General features: G+C 36.2%; 2 protein-coding genes across 4 annotated transcripts; both read left to right on the plus strand.

The window, feature by feature from the left end:
- The first annotated feature begins 472 nt into the window (after nt 1-472).
- Nucleotides 473-1,654, plus strand: LOC128856944 (brix domain-containing protein ZK795.3). The gene is made up of 2 exons (XM_054092409.1): nt 473-692; nt 944-1,654. Exons 1-2 carry the CDS (start codon nt 521-523, stop codon nt 1,633-1,635), a joined length of 864 nt encoding a protein of 287 aa, XP_053948384.1. The 5' UTR covers nt 473-520; the 3' UTR covers nt 1,636-1,654.
- A 4,437-nt stretch (nt 1,655-6,091) lies between these two features.
- Nucleotides 6,092-19,373, plus strand: LOC128866375 (trypsin-1). Of its 3 annotated transcripts, none has more exons than XM_054107062.1 (3): nt 6,092-7,029; nt 8,829-9,215; nt 15,312-16,618. In XM_054107062.1, exons 1-3 carry the CDS (start codon nt 6,771-6,773, stop codon nt 15,374-15,376), a joined length of 711 nt encoding a protein of 236 aa, XP_053963037.1. In that variant the 5' UTR covers nt 6,092-6,770; the 3' UTR covers nt 15,377-16,618. The 3 variants fall into 3 exon arrangements, with proteins under 3 accessions (XP_053963037.1, XP_053963028.1, XP_053963047.1); XM_054107053.1 differs by lacking the exon at nt 15,312-16,618 and adding an exon at nt 18,899-19,373 and having other exon boundaries at nt 6,608-7,029; XM_054107072.1 differs by lacking the exons at nt 6,092-7,029; nt 15,312-16,618 and adding exons at nt 8,427-8,612; nt 18,899-19,373.
- Nucleotides 19,374-24,001: the final 4,628 nt, after the last annotated feature.

Raw genomic sequence — 24,001 nt, forward strand, 5'->3', positions numbered from 1 at the left:
AATCAACAAATGAAAAGAAGAAGAAGATAAAAACAGTAAGTGGAAAGCCCAGAATATAGGAAAATAATGTTCGCTTAGTTTCTGCACTGATGTTGCTCAACTACTAAATTCGCTAAAAATAAGGCAGCGACTTTCGCCACTTTCTGTATTTTTCATATCATGGTCGTACACAAAAAAATAGAATAAATATAATTACCAGACTAAGAAGCCTGCAGTGTGCGCACGTAGAGAACTAATTTCCTGATTAGGAAGTTAGCTGCTACTTGGCAGACTTTTTAGTTTCACCGCTTTCACTATTAGCTGGCGCCGATTAAGTTGGTGTAGTATACATATCTTCAAATCACGTCATGTGATTCAAGAGTATTTGACTAAAGAGTTGGCCGATAGTCCGTAGTGAGCTAAAATTCTGGTCAACATATTGTATGGTGTGGTCTTTACATTATATGATATCGATAGTTTTTGAATTGTTTTCGTCTCGTGTAGTTGCAATCTGCCAAAGTTTATTTTGAGTTTCAGCGCTATGATTCGAAGGCAAGCACGTTTAAGGCGAGAATTCTTGCTGGAAAAAGCAGAAAGAAGCCGCATTGAAAAAAAAACTTCGAAGAACAAAAAACTAGAATTATTGAAGGGAAGTGTGGCAAATAATCCTTTGTATTCGGCTTCCACAAAACAGAAGCAAATTAAATACGGCGGTAAGTTCTTAACTGAGAAAATTGTCCTACAGACAGTTTTCCACTTTTTTCATCATTGCGGCTAAACTAAATCAGATAACATGAAATCGAGTTGAAATTTGAGTTTGTTCTTGAGGTTTTACAAAACGTGTGATACATTTTTTCAGTTTGGGAAGTTAGAGGGTTAATTTAATGTCGCTACAAATATTTATATTTAGTTAAATATCTACTGTGTTGCGAAATATAATTTTGGAAAAAAATGTTTCTTTCAGATGTGGTTGAAGCTGATGACGAGTACAGATATGCTGGTTCTTATAGTCCAAAAATTATGATAACAACATCGCATGATCCATCTGCAAAGCTAAAAATGTTTGTAAAGGAATTGAGGTTGATCTTTCCAAACGCGCAACGAATGAATAGAGGCAAGAACGATTTGAAACAATTAACGAGGGTGTGCTGTGCTAATGATGTGACAGACATTATAGTGGTCCATGAGCACAGAGGAATACCGGATAACATCGTTATTAGTCACTTACCAAACGGTCCTACAGCGTTTTTCAACGTTTCAGATGTTGTCATGCGCCATGATGTCCCTTTTATTGGCACTATGAGTGAACAAAATCCACACTTAATCTTTCATAATTTCAAAAGTAAAGTAGGAGAGCGGGTGACGAATATACTGAAGCATCTCTTTCCCACTCCCAAAACAGATTCTAAGAGAGTTATAACATTTGCTAACCATGATGATTATATATCGTTTCGTCATCACACATATAAATACGAAAAAGATGGATTAGAGCTGACAGAAGTAGGCCCACGGTTTCAACTTAAATTATATCAAATTAAATTGGGAAAATTAGATGAAATACAAGCGTCCGATACCGAGTGGGTACTAAGACCTTACTTGAATACAGCTGTTAAGAATAAAGTTTTATCGAATGAAAGCGGTTGGGATGGCGATTAAATAAAACATTTTTTATGCAGTTCATGTGTTTTTTTCTTAAATTAGATCCCGTGAACGGGTTCGGGGTGTAGGAATCATATCATTTGTCATGCCAATTATCCGAGACTCTGCACGGTAACCACTTTGCGTGCTTGGAAAAAGAAATGGAATCATGAGGGGACTTAGCACTGCGGCCTGAAATATCTATTGTGTCCAAGGAACCTAGAAACATTCCTTTAGGAAGGTAAAGGACTGGTGGATCGTCTGAGAAATAGAGCTAGATGATGGCTCTATATAGCGCTGCGTTTAAAATTGCAACACATTAACCAAGGTCGTTGAACAATTTCCTTAGGATGAGTATACAAGAGTTTGATCATATTGATTAACATCCTGACGATCGTCTCATCCAATATATTTGCAAAAAAAAAAAAAAACAAGGAAACCAACATCAGTCGCGGAAAGCCTGGAAGTGATTTACCGTTATTTAGTAACCAGCGATAGTTTTTCTTGCTTAATGCGGGTTTTTTAAGTAAAAAATTCATTCATTTTAGTCTCGTGATACTCATCGCATAAAAGCTGCGAAAATACCATGATGCAATAACCAGAGGCAGTGTTAGTCAAGACTTAAATTTAATTTAGTTTCCATAGAAACTTGGGGGTTGTTATGGTGCTCACACTCATCAACGTAAACGTACGCCTGTATCAGCCAAGGGGAATTTATTACAGGTGACAGCAAACACATATAAGTAAAACCCTACATGTATTTGTTGTCGCGTTTGGTGCAAGCATCATGTCAAAATCAGCAAGCAAATGTAAACATACGAATGTAAACATACCAATACAAACAAACAAAGCATATCATTTTGACGTAAGCCATACCTACGGCGAAAAATTCAGCTGGGTGAATGCTGTCACCTTATTAAATCCACCTTGGTATCAGCTAACGGGATGAAACAACGATCTACGATACTACGTAACGGAACGGTAATGAGAATTCATTTACATGGGGCTCTTATTACTCAGCACGTCATCTCGATTGTACCAGGGTTATTTTTCATCGTCTACGTTTACAATAGGCCATTCTCCGCTCGCTATCTCTATGCTCGATTAACTTGACGAAAAATTTGCATGCGAAAGTAACAACAAAGTTATCGAGTAAGATTCACCGCTAGCTAGTATGGCTATAGCTCATTAGGCCGCACTGCCTTACTAGCACATGTAATTTAAGGCAGCTCTCTCCTCGCGTTGCCAAGATATGTGCATTTGTTTCGTTTATCCGCCACTTACTAAGTCTTGGCGAAAAAAGAGGCCTAATGGGTGTGTATTTGTTTAGTTTGTTTTTATTTTCGCTTTGACGCGTTGCCTTGTGTTTTATGTTTTGCAGAAAATAAATTTTGTATAGCATTTTAAAGGAATTTTATTCTAAATAGGTGCACAAATTATATGGCAAAATTGTTCCTTCACGGCTTTCTTTGCAATTAGAAACTTTACTTATGAACCTAACACCTACAGCTTTCTAAGTTTATTAAGTTAAGTTTTGGCTAACGGAGTACTGTTTAATAGGCAGGCATGCCCAGAAGATGGGTGTGGAAACAAAGGAAAAGACGATCTCGCACCTTCTGTGCCATTGTACTGCTCTATTGAGACGTATATTTACGATTTAAAGCTCAAAGTAGAGGTACCATACCATAACGCCATAACCTTAACCGTAGTATTAACCATAACGATATTTATGTCGTCAATTATTGGTGCCACAGTCTTAAGCAGCTGATGTTTACATATACTCACACATTTGTTCATTTCGAAGTGCAGAAACTAAAGATATGATAACAACAACGCAGCAAATCACAATGCACTGGTTGTGGCTACGGCGAAAACCAATTCAATTGGTCAATTGGTTGCTACGGTTGCATTGTGATTTGCTGCATTCTACACTTCGAAATGCACAACTAACACATCGGTCAATAAGTCCCCGGTCTAACAAAGAAAACACAAGAGTTACATCAAAATTCGAGTTTATTCATCAATATAGTTTCCTTCTAAGGCTATACAGTCAGTCCAACGCCTTTCCAAACGTTCGATGCCAGTTTTGTAGAACGATTTTGGCTGACCCTCAAAATACGCATTAGTTTCGGCGATGACCTCCTCATCCGATCGAAATTTCTTGCCTGCGAGCATTTTTTTGAGCTCAGCGAATAAGAAATAGTCGCTGGGGGCCAAATCTGGCGAATACGGTGGGTGGGGGAGCAGCTCGAAGCCCAACTCGTTCAATTTAACCATCGTTGCCATCGACTTGAGACACGGTGCATTATCCTGGTGAAAAATGATTTTTTTCTTCGCCATATGCGGTCGTTTTGCGACGATTTCGGCCTTCAAACGCGTCAGTAGTGCCATGTAATATTCGCTATTGATGCGCCCACCCTTTTGAAGGTAGTCAACGAAAAGAATACCATGGGCATCCCAAAAGACCGACGCCATAACCTTGCCGGCCGACGTTTGAGTTTTTGGTCGCTTTGGGCGGCTTTCACCGTCTGCAGTCCACTCAGCTGACTGCCGATTCGACTCGGGTGTGAAGTGGTGGATCCATGTTTCGTCCATGGTTACATACCGACGCAAAAAATCCTTCCGATTCTTCTGAAACATGGCCAAACAGCTCTCGGAATCATCGAGACGTTGCTGTTTTTGGTCCACAGTCAGCAAACGCGGCACCCACTTCGAACATAGCTTCCGCATCGACAAATGGTCGTGTAAAATGGTGAAAACACTTCCCTTTGATATCTTTACGATGTCAGCAATATCATCCACCTTCAATTTACGGTCGGCCAAAACCAATTTATGGACCTGCTTGATTTTTTCGGGAACAACTGCCTCATTTGGGCGACCAGAGCGGTGTGCATCGTTGGTGTCCGTACGACCGCGTTTAAAATCAGCATACCAGTCGCCTGGTGAGAGAATGACATACAAATTTGACAGTATACCTAAAAGGGTATGTTCTTTCGAACCATAAAGCTAATTTTATGTTAGTGGCGCCCTCTATATGTCAGACCGGGGACTTATTGACCGATGTGTTATGTGATACCATATGTAAATATCAGCTGCTTATGGCTGTGGCACCAATAATTGATTAGGGTTTTGGTGTTATGGATTGCACCTCTACCTTGAGCTTTGGGCTTTAAGCCTAAACAAAAAGCCTTAAGGCTACCCGTACACTGCAGATTTGCCTGTCAACTATTTGGTCGATTTCTCTTCAAATATTATATATGAAGCGATAAGAATATACCCGCAGTACACCAGCTTAATTGCGGCCGACTAAATAGTGGGGCTTGCAGCCCGATTGCGATCAATTATTGACTGACAGCTTGATTAGTAAGGCGTCCTCTAGGTGCGCACATCGCATACATACAAATATGCCCATATAAAAATTCTAAGAAACAGACAGGCAAGGTATGTAAAATACTTATATAGAATTTTATGTAACTTTACTCTTGAAACGTTTGGAAATCGCTGAGCATTTTTTTGTTATTTAATAACAATCTCAGATTATATTGTACATATACTTTTTGTTGTGCTACCCTGTGTTATCGATAATTACTATTACAAATGTAAGGAGAAACGTAAAAGTAACATTCAACACATTTTTTTTTTAATTTTAGTTCAATAAAAATTTGGTATTTTATTTTCTTTAAATGGGCATTTTAGCAGGACTAAAACTCCAAGACTAAATAAAAAAAATGCTAAATCAAGTTACGAAAATAGTAATCTGGTCATACTGGTGCTAATACGACGTCACTCATTGTCAAATTTGCTGAGAGCAAAGTAACGGTACCACGATAGGCGTCATCTCATTATTCTTTCCATATTGCAGTGTAGTGCAGTACGCTCCGCTCTTTGTTTACAAGCCCTTTTACTCAGATGCAGAGCTATTGTGTAGTGGATTATGTAGCGGAGTTTTACATATGTGAATGGTTTAAAAAGTCAAATGAACGAATTGTTGTAGGAGTCTCAGAACCAAGGATTGAAATAAGTCGCAAAATGGCTCCTCGATAAGAAGGTCGCATAGAACTATCGAGTAAAATTAAAATGAACCAAGAGTGTAAACGTGTAAATGAATAGACAGACGAAAATAATATACCTGCCGTAATAACGGAACATACGAGTACAGTTTTATGATAGAGAAATAAAGAAATGTGGAATACCCTGGCATTTTGTGGATTTTCATCCCGCTACTTAAATTATAGATAAAAAAGAAGGATTGAAAGATATGAAAAGTGAATTGTTGGCAGAGCAAAACAGCTTAGAAAGGCAAAATATGAAGAAGAAAAGCAGGGATCACTGCGCAATGGAGCAGTTAAATCATAAGAAATCAAAAATAAAATAATTATGATAAATAAGAATAAAGCCATACGAATTACACACAAATGTACACATACACTGCCGTTATATGATTTTAAAATTAATAATTTTGTCTCGATAATATTAAACTTCTTGTAGTAGTCTCTTAAATTGCGCCCAAAATAATTGAAGTTTGTTTCTTCTTTCGAATAGGTTGGTGCGTTCCTATCATCTCGTAGCGCCCGAGTACCAAACCCATTGCGGGTATAAACATCAAATGATAGAAAACGTTTTTTCTTAATAGCGGTCGTCTCTCAGCAGGAATTTGGTATCCATTTGTACCCTGAAAAAGGGTCTCATAAAAACCTCCTGCTGTTCGGAGTAGGCATACTGTTTTATGTTGCTCCATTTGCGGCCCACCGATTAGTTGTCACGTAAAAACTCACTCGGCTACAACGGCCAACCAGATCATTACTTAATAATAAGCTCATAACAAATTAATTCTACGAGTATAAATATTTTTATAAAGAAAATTAAAAACTTGAAATCAGCATCTAAATCAAGCACAGATTCAGCCATAATTATAAAATCACTAGTTCCCTGCATATTATTGTTCAACAATTTTCTTCAAGCTAATTATTACTCAAATAAATGTTAGTGAATTTATTATTATTTACATAAAGTTTAATAAAAACCAAATTCTGCAAATATGTTTTAAAATATTGCTCGAAATTTTTTTAAAATGATTGCTTGTGTTTTTAGTCATTGTAAATAACTTAATTATGAAACATATCTGATGAACTCAAAATGCATAAAAGATAAAAATGTTCAAGCAACAAATTATATTGATTCTAATTCTGGGCAACGTGATTCTCGCATATCATTCGTCTATAAACAATATGTCTTATAGTTCGAATCAGAACTTGAACAACACAACAAATATTTTAAAGTCAAATAGGAGCGGCAGATTTCTTTTCGATGCAATATTTCGAATTAGCGCAGGAATTTCAAACGCATTTGGCTATGAAGCAGAGGAATATGCTGATTATAACGAAGATGTCCATATTAAAACCTGTGAATGTGGTAAGTGTTTCTTAAAGCACTTTGCAACTTTAGAAAGGTTAGCAGTAAGTTTGCATAAATAATATGTAAGTAGTATCAGTTCTACCCAATCGAGATATTTTACGGGTAACAATCAGAATGAAGCCATTCGTAGTCCACAGTAAATTATTTGCATTTGCAAAGTGTTACAGCATATTAACATAATACACATACATATGCACATACGCATTCATTGGCATTTGCGCAGAAACGAGTTTTGAGTTCAGTTAAGCCTCAAATCAGCTGTTTGTAGAAAAATGAAATAAATCCGAATCAAAGCAACAAAAAGATTTTTAACAAAATTAAGACAAAGCAGATATCTTTCATACAGGTCGAGAGATCATGTTTTAATAATAAAAAGTTATGTTCAGTTTGACAACTGAGGTAGTAAAAAATTGAAAAAAGTCGATGTAAACCATAGAACAATTTAATGTTATTTTATGAATGGTAGTTAATTATTTATATTGTTAACTTAATTATTTCCATGGTTTTGTCACATACAAAAGTATTCACAATGAGCCTCTTCTTTTTGCCAAGCGGTTACACGTGGCGAATAGATGAAGTAACTGGTATAAATTAACATATATTGGTAACGCGGGAATAGAGTTGCTTAAATTGCATGTGTTTGTAAGATGTGAGTTATACCAGTTTAATGAGCTATAGCCATACTCGCTAGCGGCGCATCTCACCCGATAACTCTGATGTTGTCTTCGCAATAAATCCTCAAAATTAATCTGCCCGTTTACATATGGCAGACTACCTGCAAAATTGACAATCAGCTGTCAAGACTGTTTTGAAAGGTTTTTTTTCAAAGAAATTGCTTTGGTGGAATGTTTTGGAGTTTTTTGTTTGTTTAATTATGATATGATATGGTTATGATATGAAGAAAAGGTAAAGAGAAGCAATAGTTAATTTAATCGCGCAATTTTTTGCTAATAATAAACAGTTGGAGGAAATCTGTAAACGACGTTTTCTGAGATTTAAAAAAATTATGGCAGCAATACGCATACGAATTTCAATATTATGTTTTATAATAAGTAATAAGAGGGCACACGTTTATGGGACAGCTAAGAGTAAAGTGGTCGAAGGGCAAATTTTTGATTACCTTTAGAATCCTTGATGTATAGTCTATTATTTCCTTAAAAAAATAAGGGTATCAGAACTTTGGAAATAAGGTTGCTTGCAGCTGAGTCTATAGAATCGTCAAATGTGTTAATCGTCTATATTCGAAGGCTTATAAAAAGCAGAGCATTAAACTATGCTTTAGTTGCTTGAAGAACGATGCACATCTTTGACAGCAATTATATCTGATATGTTAATTTTTTTATCATTCAGGCAATTGATACCACAGGCTTTAGCAAACTTACTCATGGGGCGATACTCAGTTGAAACATTTTATCAAAATGGTCGTTTTGTAAAAGGTGCCTTTCGCAAATTGATTTATTGCCCTATAAGGTACATTTTCACCTAACCGGAGACGTTAGCAAGCAAAGCAAACTACCACGTTTGGGGTATTAAAAATACACATATCGATGCAGATATGCGTTCATACTGATTCATAATTGGTGAGGCAGAAAATTTTAATATCCTTCAATACTTTAGTTTGCGAACCAGCCTTGGGGATTTACAGATGTTTAAATTTTTTTACAAAAACAGCAATCTATTTGGCATACTCGTACATAAGTTTAATTTTCATATAGTTTACATATACATATAGTTATAATACTATTATTCGCCAAATTTGTTATCAGCCTTCTAAGTTATTACCTTTTTCTACATAGATTGTGGATATCCCAACGAAGAAATCAGGATTATTGGTGGCAGACCCACAGGTGTAAATCAATTCCCGTGGATGGCACGCATAGTCTATGATGGAAAATTTCATTGCGGTGGATCCTTACTTACCAAAGATTATGTTTTAACTGCCGCGCATTGTGTTAAGAAGCTACGAAAGTCTAAAATAAGAATTATTTTTGGTGATCACGATCAACATATTACTTCAGAGTCAAACGCGATCCAGAGGGCTATAACTTCTATAATTAAGCACAGAAATTTCGATCCTGATAGCTACAACAACGACATAGCTTTGCTAAAACTGCGAAAACCGATGACATTTTCGAAAATTATAAAGCCCGTATGCTTGCCACGTTATAACTACGATCCAGCAGGTACACTAAAATTAAGATAAGTCTCATTTATTTCATTTTTTGTTTAACAAAATATGCATATTAGGGTGACCGGGTGGAAAAAATACTACATCGGAGTGCTTTCTAAAAACGTAGTTTTATCGATAAGAGATATCAGGCTGAAAATCGGTTACGTAAACCTATTCTAAGGTATTTCGCAATGTCTCATGTGTTATAGCAATATTATGTATGCATACGCGTAAAAATCGCTATATTTAAACAGAAAATCAAGATTGAGCACTCAACGCCTGATCTTTTAGTGTGTTTTATATGAAAAAATAGAGCAGCCTTTCGGGACCTCTTGGGATTGGTCCAAGTATTCAATTCTGAGCTTTGGAATTTATACCCAATATTTTTTCTACGTTTTGATGAACGCTGCAATATAATCGAAACGATTTTTTCGGACTCGCGCTCACTATAACATAAATATACAAGGTGGAGTCCAAAATAAACAAGACTAAGCTAAAATAAGGACAGGAGCTTTGTTCTGATAACTTCAGGTTATTTATTCAAAATGGTCTCCTCTGTCCTCGATACACTGTTTTGCGCGATTTAAAAGCTTTTCGAAAGAGTGTTTCAGGTCATTGACCGGAATGTCCTTCAGGTTGTCGGTATAAGCCTTTTGGATGGCCTCTACGGACGCAAAACGTTTTTCTTTCATGGCCAAATGCAATTTTCCGAATAGGTAGAAGTCACAGGGAGCCATATCAGGCGAATACGGTGAGTGATTGATGGTTAAAATGCGATTTCTAGTCAAAAAATCAGTCACAAGAGTGGATCGACCAGATGGCGCATTATTATGCAATAAGCGCCAGCTTCCTCCCTCGCGGTATTCAGGGCGAATTCAACGAATGCGATACAACAAACTCTTCAAAACGCCAAGATAGAAAATTGCATTAACGGTTTGGCCCGTCGGCACGAACTCCTAGTGGACAATTCCCTTGGAATCGTAAAAATATCGATGAGCATCGAATTGATTTTTGACTTCTGATGGTACGTCTGGGGCCTTCCATTCGGCACTTTGACGCTTAGATTCAGGTTCATGTTGGAAATACTACGTTTCATCACCAGTTACAATGTTGTAAAGGAAGTTCTCGTCTTTTCTCGCCTCTTTAATGAGGTCTTTCAAATGCTGAATTCTGAGCAATTTTTGGTCCTCAACTATGCCCAAATGATCAGTTAAAATGCGATAAATCGATGTTTTCGGTTAATTTTTGATAAATTTACAAAAAATGTCTATGGAATTTTCGGTGATTACTGATGTTGGGCGGCCCGTATGTTCATTGTCATTTGTGCCCTCACAATCATCTCTGAAATGTGTAAACCACTCATGAACGCTGGCACGAGATAGACAATCAACGCCGTAAACTTTTTTCATCAATGCAAATTTTTCGGTAAACGTTTAACCGATTTCAAAACAAAATTTGATATTAGGTCTTTGTTCGAAACTCATTTTTGTACCGATGACATGAACATACTGACACTTTGGTTGCAATAACTTCGCTTCCACTGAACCGAGCGTCACCAAGCTTTCACTGGAAGTCAGCTAGAGATGTAACTTCTAACGCACTAACTCATTAAAAAGATGGCGCTATCAAAAATATTCTTATGACGCCAGTCTTGTTTACTTCACCTCGTACATACATACGAGTACATATATTTATGTTTAATTATGTACAGGTAACACACTTCGAATTCAGCTTCAGAAAACCAATCAAAACTAGTATTTTCCAAACAAAATTAAACTTTTTCAAGGTAAATTAGACAAATTCACTCTACCAGACTTAAAATATATGTATGTTAAAAATGGGCGTTAAGGAGGATGTGGTCCTGCCATATACGGGTAATTTTCAAAACAGAAAATAACGTGATATCTCTGTTGTAGAAAACAAAACGACTTACAAAATTGCTTGCAAAATAGGCGGGAGTACGCCCATTTTGGATGAGCGTGTATACCTCGATACCGACTTAATAAAACTTTTTACATGCATATACCGTACGCTTGCTCGGTGCATGGCAAAAACAAATCGACGCGACAGCTGCTTCGCTGCAATGATTCTCTTTATTTAAGCAGCTTTTTCGCTTCCTCTTGGCATATCGGCTCCCGTAGCGTGTTGGTGTGAATTTTATAAAATATTTTTAAATAGTAGGAAGAACCACACCTCTTCATAAAAAATGGGGAATCGGCATAACTCATTCGTTTTCACTCTTTTTTTCGTCGATATTATTTCTTCAAAAGGAGTGAATTGAGTAAGTATTTACAAGAAAATTCAAGTATTTCGTAATAAAATTATATATTTTCCATTCACTAGGTCATAAACATCTCGTTAGCTGCAGTATTCCATGCAATCCTTATAATTTTCGAGCTGTTCGTGTTAAAATCTGATTTCTGCTTTTTCTTTGGATATAATTGCATGTAGGTAAGTTGAAATCCGGTATTTTTATTATAAAATTGTTGATGAATCCTCCTCCTTACATATGTGATTTCCTGCTGAAATGTAATGTCACCCATTTGAGAGTCTTCATTTTTTCCGTGCGCAACCTTTGTTCGAGTTTTCCTGAAGATATTAAATTCAACAAAAAAAAAAACGAAAGCCAAACAACGATGGCAGAAAAAAATGATGGTGAATTTAAACTAATTCTTTAATGAAGGGAGCTCTATAATAAACAAAACTTACTATACTATACTATTTTGTTTTAATGCTGCCTCTTTAAACTTTGAAGAATTAGACCGTTATCCCTCTTTTTTTCTGAACAAAGACCTCTATTTTAAGTTAATAAAAATCGTTCTAAATCGCACACTTGCCACACAACATCTAAAAAACAACAACAAGTCACTGCGATCACTTCTTGCCATCCAGTCAAAAGATAGGTCACCTACTTTAACCTCATACTTTTTTATTCTATCAAATTTAGGCTGGGACAGCTAGCTTTACAGGCGCGTTCAGAAGGTGCTCCCAGTCTGCCGAGTTGAACGCATTTTTACCATCCAGGGTCATGACTGCACAGTGGTCACCATCTACCCGTGTGTGAACATATACCCATACATATGTGGCTACGCGCTTGCCACAGAAAAAATATCACGATTGCCTAAAAATTCTGAAGAATTTCCATTGCGTTGGCTGCGTCATGACAAAAATATCACGATTCGCCAAATATTCGTAAATAATTCTAAATAATAGGAAATATTGCGATGTTGACTATTTTCGAGTGGCCGGTAATGATTTTTTCAATTTTAGAATTAGAATTTTTGTCGAGGAGAATTAGCTTGTGAACGGCTCATGTGCGTTAGGGTAAGGCCGCAGTGGGGATTTAATTAAGTTCACAAAACTTTTCGAATTTAGTTAATTGTTAATTGCAACAAATCACACTTACAGTTATTCAATTATTAATCTTAGTGTTAGTAATCAATAATTAATCAATTGCTAATTTTTAATTGTCTTTACAATTAAAATGAGTCCAACGTTCGCTGCCAGCCATGGCTAAATACGTTTTCAAAAATTCAAATACGATTTCTCACGTTTTTCCGTAAATACTAATATCATTGCACATTTATGGGCTATTTTTTTCTTTAACCCATTCTGGACCAAGGTGACGTATACGTAACCACACCATAGGCCCTCTTTATTCGCCGTTAAAAACAATTGGCTACTGCAGATTTAATTTAATATGCAACATAATTTCATCCGAAGCGTTGCGATTGGGATTGCACAGGTTGCAGTTGAGTTTTGCTTCTGAATAGATGCACCGGCGTTAGTTTTGTTTTGTGTGTAAATTGATATCAAGAAAAATATTGAGGAGGACAAAGTCTAAAAAGTAAGTATATTTATATTTTTTACTTTCGTGCAACTAAAAAAAAAGTTGTATGAACTGTAAATTACAAATATGAGTAGATAATTAGTTCAAAAGAAAAAGCGATAAATTACTGTTTTTACTTGTGTTTGATTAAGTTGTTTTATCGCTGTCACATACTGGTTACGTTGGTCCGAATACAGAGCTAGTACATATTTTGCTTTGTTTATGTTATTAGATACCTTAAAAATACGTTTGAAATGCTCGATTATCTAGAGAGCTTATAGAGTGATGATGAAGATGTTGATAAAGTTTACCTAAAGCCGTCCGATAAATGCCTGGTGTTCCATGGAGATTCAGGTGAAAAAGACTGTGAAAGATTTTCGTCAAAATGTTTTTCAAAACATTAGAACAAATTTATTGAGGGCATCTCCATCATCATCAAATCGACGATCGTATGAATTTCTGGTCGAAAAATTAACTATGCGTATGTCTCAGAGACTTTCTACCCGGTAATTGGCATCCCTCTGACTGTTGTTAAAGGGGGATTGCACTTTTTATTTCTCAGGAAAGTGCAGAATTAGCTCCATTTCTTCATCTGCTATTTAAAAAACTCTTTGACCCCAGTAGAGTAGACGGAAGACTTTGAAAGTCCTGGGAACTTCACGCCATTCATTTTCCAAACTCTTTGGACGATCGACACATACGTTGGAAAGCTAGATTTACCATTTAATTCCGATTGCTGAAACTGGAGGGACCGTTCAGAGAAGGAGGCTGTCAAGCACTGTCTATGTAAATATCCAGGTTTGCCAGTTACACGATTTAGGTCACAGGATGCTTCTTCGACAGACTGGGGTAATGCGCCAATCACAATCCCATCCATCTTCTCCATTACATTAACAGCTCTGGCTGGCCGTAGATATTTGCCTGTTGAAGGTCTCATAATGGTATCAAAACGGCGCTTTTGTGCTACTTGGGGAGTGCCAGAGTGGTACTTCAACCATTTCACCTACCTACTTATCTATGCCTAAAAAACCCCTGGAAAGGATATGATTCATGTGTACTTAAGTGGAGAATATTATATTCCTCTTTTCGATTTTTCATTGGGGTCAGTTTTTCTGAGGTCGGTCGCAAACACCGCAAACAACCCAAGATGTTTCTTCACCTTCTCACTATCCTAGAGAATATTTGGGCGAAGCCTGGAAGTTGTGACCTGCTTGGACCGTATGCGGAAGAATCGTTCTGACCACTCCCAAGTGAATGGCGATCAGGAACTTTCCCTGCGTGGACTTTTACACATGGAAGCATCCTCTTCCAGAGTAAAACAAAGTACTTGCTGTCAACATACAAAGAGTCCTCGCATCTTGGACAACACGTCACTGTTGGCAATAACGAATTTGAAGTGGTAAAGGACTCTATTTATCGAGGTACCAGTATTAACAGCCAGAACGACGTCAGCCTAGACATTAAATGAAGGATAGCTCTTGCCAACAGGTGTTACTTTGGGCTCAGTAGCCAATTGAGACGTAGAGCCCTCTCTCGAAAAATGAAATCAGCGCTGTACAAAAGCCTAATCATCACCGTTCTTGTATATGGCGAGGTTGTTTGAACGATGTCGACAACTGATGAGAAAGCACTGGGAGCGTGCGAGAGAAAAATTTTCTGAAAAATCTTTGGTCTTCTTCGCGTTGGTGAGAATGAGTTTCATATCTGATGGAACAGCGAGCTATATGAGCTATTTCGAGGTGTGGATATAGTGAAGCGTATTAAAATATTGCGGCTGTGTAGGCTTGGCCATGTCTGGAGGTTGAACGAAAGTGGTCCGGCACGGCAGTCGTTCGAGAGAAAATTCAAGCAAAGTTTTACTAGTTCCAAAATTAGGCTTGTCGATTCTCATATATGCCTGGTTTTATATAAAAGAATGTTCGCTTTGCTTCTGTTGTGTTTTTAAATTTGTCATTACATCGTCTCAAAGCATTCCTACTTCTCTCCTAAAAAATGATCTTTATAAATATTGTTGTACGTAAAGTTTTATCTTGAGGTTGAAAACTATCATTGCTTTGAGTGATTAAACATTTCGAGTGATTTCTTATGAGCCATCGTGCAGTCGGTCTGCACAATTACTTTCGATACATTTTTGAACCCTTTCTATACACGAAACTTGCGAAATTGTTTGACAGAATACTGATGTACTTCAGAATTCTGAGATCCTTTTCAAGTACAGGGTGATGCAGATCTTTGACAACAATAATTTGTGCTATGCTAATTTTATCAAATTTTTTCCAGGCACTTGGCTCTACAGATGTGGGCAAACTTGTTCATATAGCGAAACTCAGTTGAAGAATGCGTAAAAGTGATCTGAACGTTTTATAAAAATGGCTGTTCTGCAAGAAGTGGAGTTTGCGCATTCAGCTATGAGGCACATTGTCACCTAAACAGTTGGGATACGGAATATCGTATCGTTTGGTGTGGTTTATGGATTGCGGATTCATTGGACAGTGGTTCTTCTAAAATTATCTCGGTAATGCCGTTGCAATGAACCGTAAACATTATCGTGGCAGGATAACAAACTTTTTATGATTTGAATTGAATGATTTGGTGGCTCCAATATGGGAGATAAAATACCGCCGAGGTTCTTCACGAATTGAGGGTCTCACAGCTTTTGGCAGATGATTTTTTATATGGAGTTTTTCATGGCAGAAATACACTCGAAGGTTTTCTATTACGAGAAGTGACCGCCGAAAATCTATTCTATCATTTCGAGAACGATCGATTACAGTGGATCCCCATGCCATAGCAAATCCGCCGTAGACCGGCATCCGACTCCGTTAGAGAACAGTCAAACGCTTCCGACTACAAGCCAACCAGTGGATACGGAAATGCATATCGTCCTGGATTAGAGAGAAGGGATGAGAGAGCATTGATATCCTGTGTAAAACAGGAATACTTGTAGGAGGCGATTCTTCATCGTGCACTGCAGTTTTGATGTGAGAGGGGCTAGGTTGATGGACGACCCGGGAACTGCGGAATGCTCCACTCTAGGAACAAACGATTTTATGACAGCAGAATTTCCGATGACTAGTGTGCCTCAGTTATAAAATTCTCTTATAAAGCTGATATGGATGTAAAGTATACAGCTTTGGGTCACTACCGGCTCTACTAACATCGATGTCTTATAAGGATTACAAACCAATATATTTAAAACAATCACAGCAGTGCCAGACTACGTTAAAAACTCAAACATACACAAAGATCTTCAAATGTTCATTGTCGATGAGAAAATCAACAACAACAGAGAAAAATATCCCAAACAATTGCAGACCCAAACTCTCTTGATACTGTTCTCGCACAATCGGCTTATCACATCTACATAGAAAGGAAACGACCGCCCCGCGTCAACTGTCTAACATGCAAATTTAAAAACTGACTACTAGACTTAGTTTTAGTTATAACCGATTCATAAATAAAACCTTGTAAAAGAAGTAAGGAACTAAATTCGGCCAAACCGAACTTTATGTATCTGATACATATTAGTAAAACCTAATTCATTTTATTTATTTATTTAATTTGAACTATTGGTTTCTAAATATAAAAAGTGGGCGCTCTCATTAATAATTTTGACGAATGAACAATAAATGAAATACGTAAACCAAGATTGAGCGAGTTTTATTAAGTTGCGGTGGGCGTGGACTTTCAAGATTTTTTTCGTATTTCTTTTCTTGCATTAGAGTAATTTTGTTTTATTTTTATCAGAGATATCACTTCTTTTCAATTTAAAAATTAACTTTATATGGGTGTGGACGTGGTTATTTACCAATTTTGCAAAATTTAAACAATAACCTACCTTGTACAAAGCGGCACAAAATTCATCGTCCAATTTTGTTTTTGAATAACTTTTTTATTAAATAAAAAATAATTTTTTTTGTGGTGAAAATCTTTATTTTGACCTTTACGAGCGCCAATTGCTTGTCTGTTTGCATACTGCAGCCGTCTAATTTATAAGCGTGAAATATAATTGACGCACGTTGCCATACGCAAAAATTAAAAGTTTTCCGACAAGGTGAATAATTTTGCGCCACCTTGAATTATCAAAATATCTATTTAAGTTTTTTCTCGATCTGAATTCGGTGAGGAGCAATATGCGTACATGGTCCCAAAAGTGGGCGTGTTACTGCCGATTAATCAAAAATTTACTTGCGTTGCATTTATGTTTTTGAAAAATCCACGTTTTGCATGGACAACTGCTTCAGACTTCGTAAGGATTGTCTATTTATGTTTCAAATGGGAAGACCAAAAATGTGTTTTATCCCTTTGCGCAAAAATAATAAATTAATAAAAATAATTGGTTTAATATTCTTCTAAGTACGAGTTAAAAAGAAAAACATCTATTTTTACACGAATTCTTTTGTTTTAACACGATTTTCAATATTTTATGAATTTTTCTTGAATCTAATAGAGCAAAAAGAGTGAGATTTTTCGACGCATGAGCGAAACGTCTCTGAAACTCCATAGATTTTGCGCTCGCCGTTTATTAATTTATTTCTTATAAAAAATTTAATAATTTAAAATATGTAATACACGAAATAAAAGTGAACTCTAAAAAGAATTTTTTAATATTGTTTTCACCTAATTTTCTTTTTATACGAATTTTTTGGGAACATAGTGTAACAAGAGAATTAGATGTAATTGATTTTACTTTATCTAATACCCGCACATGCCGAGTTGGTTGTGAAATAAAATAATATTTTTGTATATATAAAAAAAAATTATAAAAAATTTTTGTTTTTCATACTTAAATATTAAAAAAAAAAATTTTAAATGACACATCGTTCTAAGTGTAACAAGAGAATTAGATGTAATTGATTTTACTTTATCTAATACCCGCACATGCCGAGTTGGTTGTGAAATAAAATAATATTTTTGTATATTATATATAAAAAAAAATTAATATATAAAAAATTTTTGTTTTTCATACTTAAATATTAAAAAAAAAAATTTTAAATGACACATCGTTCTAATTCATATGTATGCTACTGCGACCAAACACTTCTCTGCTTCTCTCATTTTATAATAATTCAGTCAAGAGGGCTGTTGGCTTGGTAGGCGATTATGAGCCTTCAACTGCAAAATAAGCGATTCCATATAAAGATTTTTCGGTGGTTGGTGTGTGACTACCATTCGGAAGAGCACAGATTCGAGTCTCCGTGCATGCAACACCAAGCGATGAAAAAAGTTTTTTCTAATAGCGGTCGCCCTTCGGCAGACAATGGCAAACCTCCGAGTGTATTTCTGGCATGAAAAAGCTCTTCAAAAAAACCATCTGTCGTTCGGAGGCAGCATAAAACTGTAGGTCCCTCCATTTGTGAAAAAACATCAAGACGAATACCACCTAACAGAAGTGTACGCGCCAATTATTTATTCATTTTATTTAATCAGAATTACAATAAAAGCGTACAAAGCAGTAAATATTTCATTAAATACCGAATGTTTACTCATATTAACAAAAGCTACCGGTATACGTATAATTAAATCTGTAATGCACACTTTTTTCTGACAAGAATAAAAATATACATTTCTTGGATAGGATAAATTTGATACAAACCTTCTACAGTGTACGTAAATTCATAACATAATGAAAATTCTTTTTACCTTTTTTGGCGCGTTCTCGTTCTGAAACTTTAATATACTTATAAATAAGGGGTGTCATTTGTTTGTACCGTTTGAGTTGTTGTTTGGCAGTTATAATGTTTAATATTGATATTTTTTAATGGCATGTTTTACTTTCATTTATGCATATCCATACATACAAACTGTACATGTAAGCAGTACTGTCCTTCCGTTACTTAAGATTATAACTAATATATATATTTTAGGTCGAATTGGAACTGTAGTTGGATGGGGTCGTACTTCGGAAGGAGGGGACTTACCTGCGATCGTTAACCAGGTAAAGGTGCCTATAATGTCGATTACTGAATGTCGGAATCAAAAGTATAAAAGCAGCAGAATAACATCCAGTATGTTATGTGCCGGAAGACCCAGCATGGACTCTTGTCAAGGCGACAGTGGCGGCCCGCTTTTACTATCAAATGGAGTAAAGTATTTTATTGTTGGTGTAGTTTCTTGGGGTGTTGGCTGTGGAAGAGATGGATATCCTGGAGTTTACACACGAGTTAGTAAATTTATACCATGGATAAAATCTAATTTACGAGACAGTTGTTTGTGCTCTTAACAACATAAAATATGGTATATGAATGTATATGTGCGTTCATATTTGAGGGTAGACACTAATGAGTGTATTGTAATTATAGAACTGTAAGTTAAATTTTAAAATAAATTTCATCGGATAAATCTGGAGAAAGAACCGACTTCTTGGTGGCGAGTTAACTTAAAAAATTGTTCACTTAAATTTCTCAGTTTCGTCCTTTTGTTTTCCAAAGCACCAAAGAGTTTTAGTAAGTACTAAGTTTGTCTCATTTGGCCATTAATTGCAGAATATTATAACCTGCATACAACAACAAAATTACAATGAAAATGAACAAAAGTCTACATACACCACCTAATTTCGTTGGTTTGAAAGTCTATTTGTGTCAATACAAGTTTGTTTGAAACCTTTTTCTTATCACAATAATCTACAAAAATCCATTCTTTAACATACAATAACAAAGTTACGGCGAAAGAACGCAAAAACCGCGTTGACAAAAGTCTACATACAGAGTGAACTTCCAAGCTTTCATATGGTGAAGTTTTAAAAATTTTAAACTTATACCATTCTAAAAAAAAACTTTAAAAAGATTGGGTCTATCGAGGAAACTATTCCGAGGTATCAGTTTGAAACTCGAAGAAGTGGACGAATATCCAAAAGTTAATGCTTCAAAATTAGCCGAACTTATAGCAAGCACATAATAAAAGCGTGCCGATCAAATAGCAATTCGATGAACTCTAAACAATAATGGTTTCAACAGGAGCACACCAAAAAGTCTCTAATTCCTGAAAAACCGGTAAACCTGGAGTTCGGAAGCACATAAAGAAACGGGGATGGATTTTTGGCGAAAAAGTTTGTTTACAGAAGAGCCATAGATGAATATATTTGAAAGCAATAGAAGAGCAAAAATTTGGAGAAACAAAAAATACTGCCCTTAATCTGAAGAATTTGGTACCGACCGTCAAGAATGGTGGCGGCACCATAATGGTTTGGAGAGCTGTTGCCGCATCTGGCGTTGGAAGAATAACATTAATTGAGGGTAACATGGGTCTTTATAAAAACAAATGCTTACTGGAACATAATTTGAAACCTTCGGTGGATAATTTGGAGCTTCGTGCAGGTTGGATCTTTCAACAAGATAACGATCCAAGACACACAGCGTACATTGTTAAGAATTGGCTGCTTTACTATGCAGCAAGCCAATTAAACACACCCCCGAAAAGCTCACATTTAAATATTATTGAACATGTATTGGAAATTTGGAGCGCAAAATCAGGGAAAACCAACTTTCTATCTATTCTCCGATTTTTTTCAGTTTATTGTGATTAAAACAATGTTTAAAATAAAACTATATCAACACAATTTTCAAGAAATATTTTGGACTTTTAAACCAACGAAAACATAGCCCCCCTAGTAGACTTTTGCCTATCATTGTATATGAAACTCTGCTGGAATCAAGAAGCATTTTATTTGCCAATTATCAGACCGACATAAAGCTAACTCTCCATTATTAAATCGTATTTCAGTTATTTTAAGCCGGAAGTAATTATGACACAGTAAGTATATACAGGGTGGGCCATATAGCGTTTGCTTTTTGAACCACCTATTTTTTTGAGAATGGTAACACAAATGACATGTCAAATGTGTTCATAATTTACTTAAAGGTTTGACATTTACGAAATGGGACGCTATGGGCGGAAATAATTATGACACAGTAAGTATGTACATACATATATGGCATACATAACTATATATAAACCAAAAGTTCTATTTTACTGCCTTGAGTGACTCTAAAGGAGAAGATGTACCGTAGAGTGTGACTACATAAAACCTCTTTGTCAGGTAAGGTTCATTATAAAAAGTTTAAATTTAGTCGTAAAAAGATAAATTGTAGAGCAAATACTAATCAGGACAATATTATCTCACCAGAGTCCACCGATATCCATTTCCTCACACAGTTTTAATTTGGAATTTTAATTAGCAGCAGTGAGAAACTAAGAGAACCGAAATTAATATCGTCAAAGAACCAAATCGGATGCAGCATCACCAACATCTCGACAGAAGTTTAAAGAAAAAAAAATGTACAAACCCATTTGATAAAACAGGGCAGTACAGTAGTTTTGCCTAATTAAACTAAGAACTCTTGAAGTATGTATTTTCTACTACTCTAAATGATGTTAAAAATTTATAAAACTCGAATTTAAGAACCGAAGAAACAGAATGAAACACGCGTTGCTGAATGGTTGCTCATTGACTGGTGCTTTTGGATCTACCTAACCCAAGAAGACAATGGCAAACCTCCGAGTGTATTTCTGTTATGAAAATCTCCTCATAAAAAAACTATTTGCCCTTGTGGAACAACGTCAAGACGCACTCCACAAAACGGAGGAAGAGCTTGACCAAACTCAAAATTTTAAAACCAACACTAATATAAAATATTTTACTTTTCACTTTTTAAGAGAGGTAGTAATTTAGTTTCTCAGTTTATAATATAAGAAATATATTCATTGCGGTTTTAAAACAAAAATTGTTAGATCAAAATGCGTAAGTTAATGGGTTTTTGCATTCATAATATATATGCAGTTGTACATTTTTCTGGATTTTATTATTTCCGAAACTTGTAAAAAAAAAATATATTTTTATAATTTATTTTTTTCACTTTGAGGTTCTACCCCTGCTGTAAAAATATACTTGTAGCACATATTTTTTAGAAATTGATACGTCGAATGGAACTGCATTAATTATGCTATTTAACACGATAATGCTGTGTAGCTTACTATTTCTTCAAGTATTTATTTTCGCTGTTAAAAATACTAGTTTCAAAAACTTTATTTTGACCTCTTAAGAACCAAAAACGGACATTCGTAGGTCAAAAGTTTGTATAAGAGTGTATTATTCACCAAACCATTATTTTAAGAAATCCGAGTATTAGTCAAAAAAGCCATACCCCATTTTTTGATACATTTTTCGGCTTTAAATCCAAACTGACTAGATTTTCCCCACTACAGATCACAATTTTTTTCACATTTTATTTTTCATTACCAAACTATTCGAAAATTTGAGGGTTACAAAAATAAACACTTTCGCAATTATGGGTGCTCCAATGTACAACGAAATGTGTAGTCAGATTTTGAACTAAGCGTAGCAATGTCGAATATTGGGTTGGGGAATAAGTTCATATTGTTTTTATATTTTCTTTTATTTTACAACGATTTGTTTGCTGTTTGGCAAAGTGTAAGTATTTATTCGATAGAACTCTTTCTGCTCTACAAAACTATGTTAATTGTATTTTTGAGTTATTTATTAATTTTTTATTAGTTAGGAGGCTTAGAAATGGTATACCCAAGAGGCAAAAGTCAACATTTTCGACAACTGCTCTTCTTTGCTTTTTATCGAGGTCAAAAAACTGCTGAAGCAGCCCGCGACATTTGCGACGTGTATGAAGATGGTGTCATAGGCAGTCTACAGTACAGAAATGGTTCGCAAAGTTCAAAACTGTCGCCATTGACGTCGATGACACGTCCCGCAGGGGAAGGCCTTCTGAATCCGAAAAAGTATGTCTCAAGTCACTTTTGAAGGAGAACGGTCGCCAAACCAGTCCGTGAATTGGCGGAAAAAATGCACTGCGATCATAAAACGATTTTCAATCACCTTCATTCAATGGGATTTACCAAAATATTGGGAGCCTGGCTGCTTCACGAGCTCAACGAAAAAAAAAAAGACAGTCGCCTTCGAATTGCTTCTGAGCATCTCGTCCGTCAACGAGCAACACGCGGTCATAAGCATTGATTTTTGTACCGAATTGTCACGGGAGATGAGAAATGGTGCCTATACATCAATGAGAAGCAAAGAAAAGAGTGGGTGGCTCCGGGAGATACGCCAAAGCCGATAGTCAAGCCGGATCTTCATCCAAAGAAGATCATGATGTGTGTTTGGTGAGACTGGGACGGCAGCTACACCGCATGAATGAGGCTATTAGACTGAAAAGATCTGGTCGACATGGTCAAACCATACTCCTTCACGACAACACCAGGTCCCATGTTGATCAAGTCGTCAAAACCGCTCTGCAAGAGCTCGAATGGGAGCTCCTTCAGCATTCGCCATATTCTCCGGACCTTGCACCGACCGAATACCATCTTTCCGCTCCTTGTCAAGCCATATGAAGGGCGTTACCTTCGATAATACAGGGGTCCTTAAAAACTGATTCAACAAGTTCTCTGATACAAGACCAGCCGATTTTTGGCGGAACGGCATCATCAAATTGGTCGGGAGGTTGTAAACAGCAACGGTGATTATATAATTAATTCACTTATTGATATAATTATTGTTTTTTGTTTAAATAAAGGTCTTCGATAAAAACGCTACGAACTTATTCCCCAACCTAATAGATGGCAATGGTTGTACGGGTTAGGTTAAGGCCTTTATGCACTGCGACCAGATTGAGTAAGTAATTGCGCGCTCCTAATTACTTAATTATACATAATTATTTATTATACCGAGGAATCAAAGCAGCTCCTTAGGAGGGAGCAATTGTATGTCTTTCTCCTCTAGTAGGTACGAGCCCAGGATTCTGTGTCTCCTGAGGCCTAATGCCTCACAGTTGGTAATTTAGTGTTCCATATACTCCTCTTCATCACAGCAGAACCTGCATGATCTTGTACTAGATAACCCTGTTGTGTTAAAGTGTTTATTACTGGCAAAGTTACCTGTAAGTGCTCCACAGAGTAATCTGAGGCCCTTATGATCTAGGGTTAGATCAACTTTTTGGAGTGAT

The sequence above is a fragment of the Anastrepha ludens genome, chromosome 2 (assembly GCF_028408465.1).
Source record: "Anastrepha ludens isolate Willacy chromosome 2, idAnaLude1.1, whole genome shotgun sequence".
Taxonomy (NCBI): domain Eukaryota; kingdom Metazoa; phylum Arthropoda; class Insecta; order Diptera; family Tephritidae; genus Anastrepha; species Anastrepha ludens.

What these genes read in the sequence shown, in the direction of transcription:
- LOC128856944 (XM_054092409.1), top strand. Translation starts at nt 521, where the DNA reads ATGATTCGAAGGCAAGCACGTTTAAGGCGAGAATTCTTGCTGGAAAAA. An exon ending in GAAGCAAATTAAATACGGCG is followed by an intron (nt 693 to 943) that starts GTAAGTTCTTAA and finishes TGTTTCTTTCAG; the next exon opens with ATGTGGTTGAAGCTGATGAC.
- LOC128866375 (XM_054107053.1), top strand. Translation starts at nt 6,771, where the DNA reads ATGTTCAAGCAACAAATTATATTGATTCTAATTCTGGGCAACGTGATT. An exon ending in TATTAAAACCTGTGAATGTG is followed by an intron (nt 7,030 to 8,828) that starts GTAAGTGTTTCT and finishes TTTTCTACATAG; the next exon opens with ATTGTGGATATCCCAACGAA. An exon ending in TTATAACTACGATCCAGCAG is followed by an intron (nt 9,216 to 18,898) that starts GTACACTAAAAT and finishes TATATATTTTAG; the next exon opens with GTCGAATTGGAACTGTAGTT.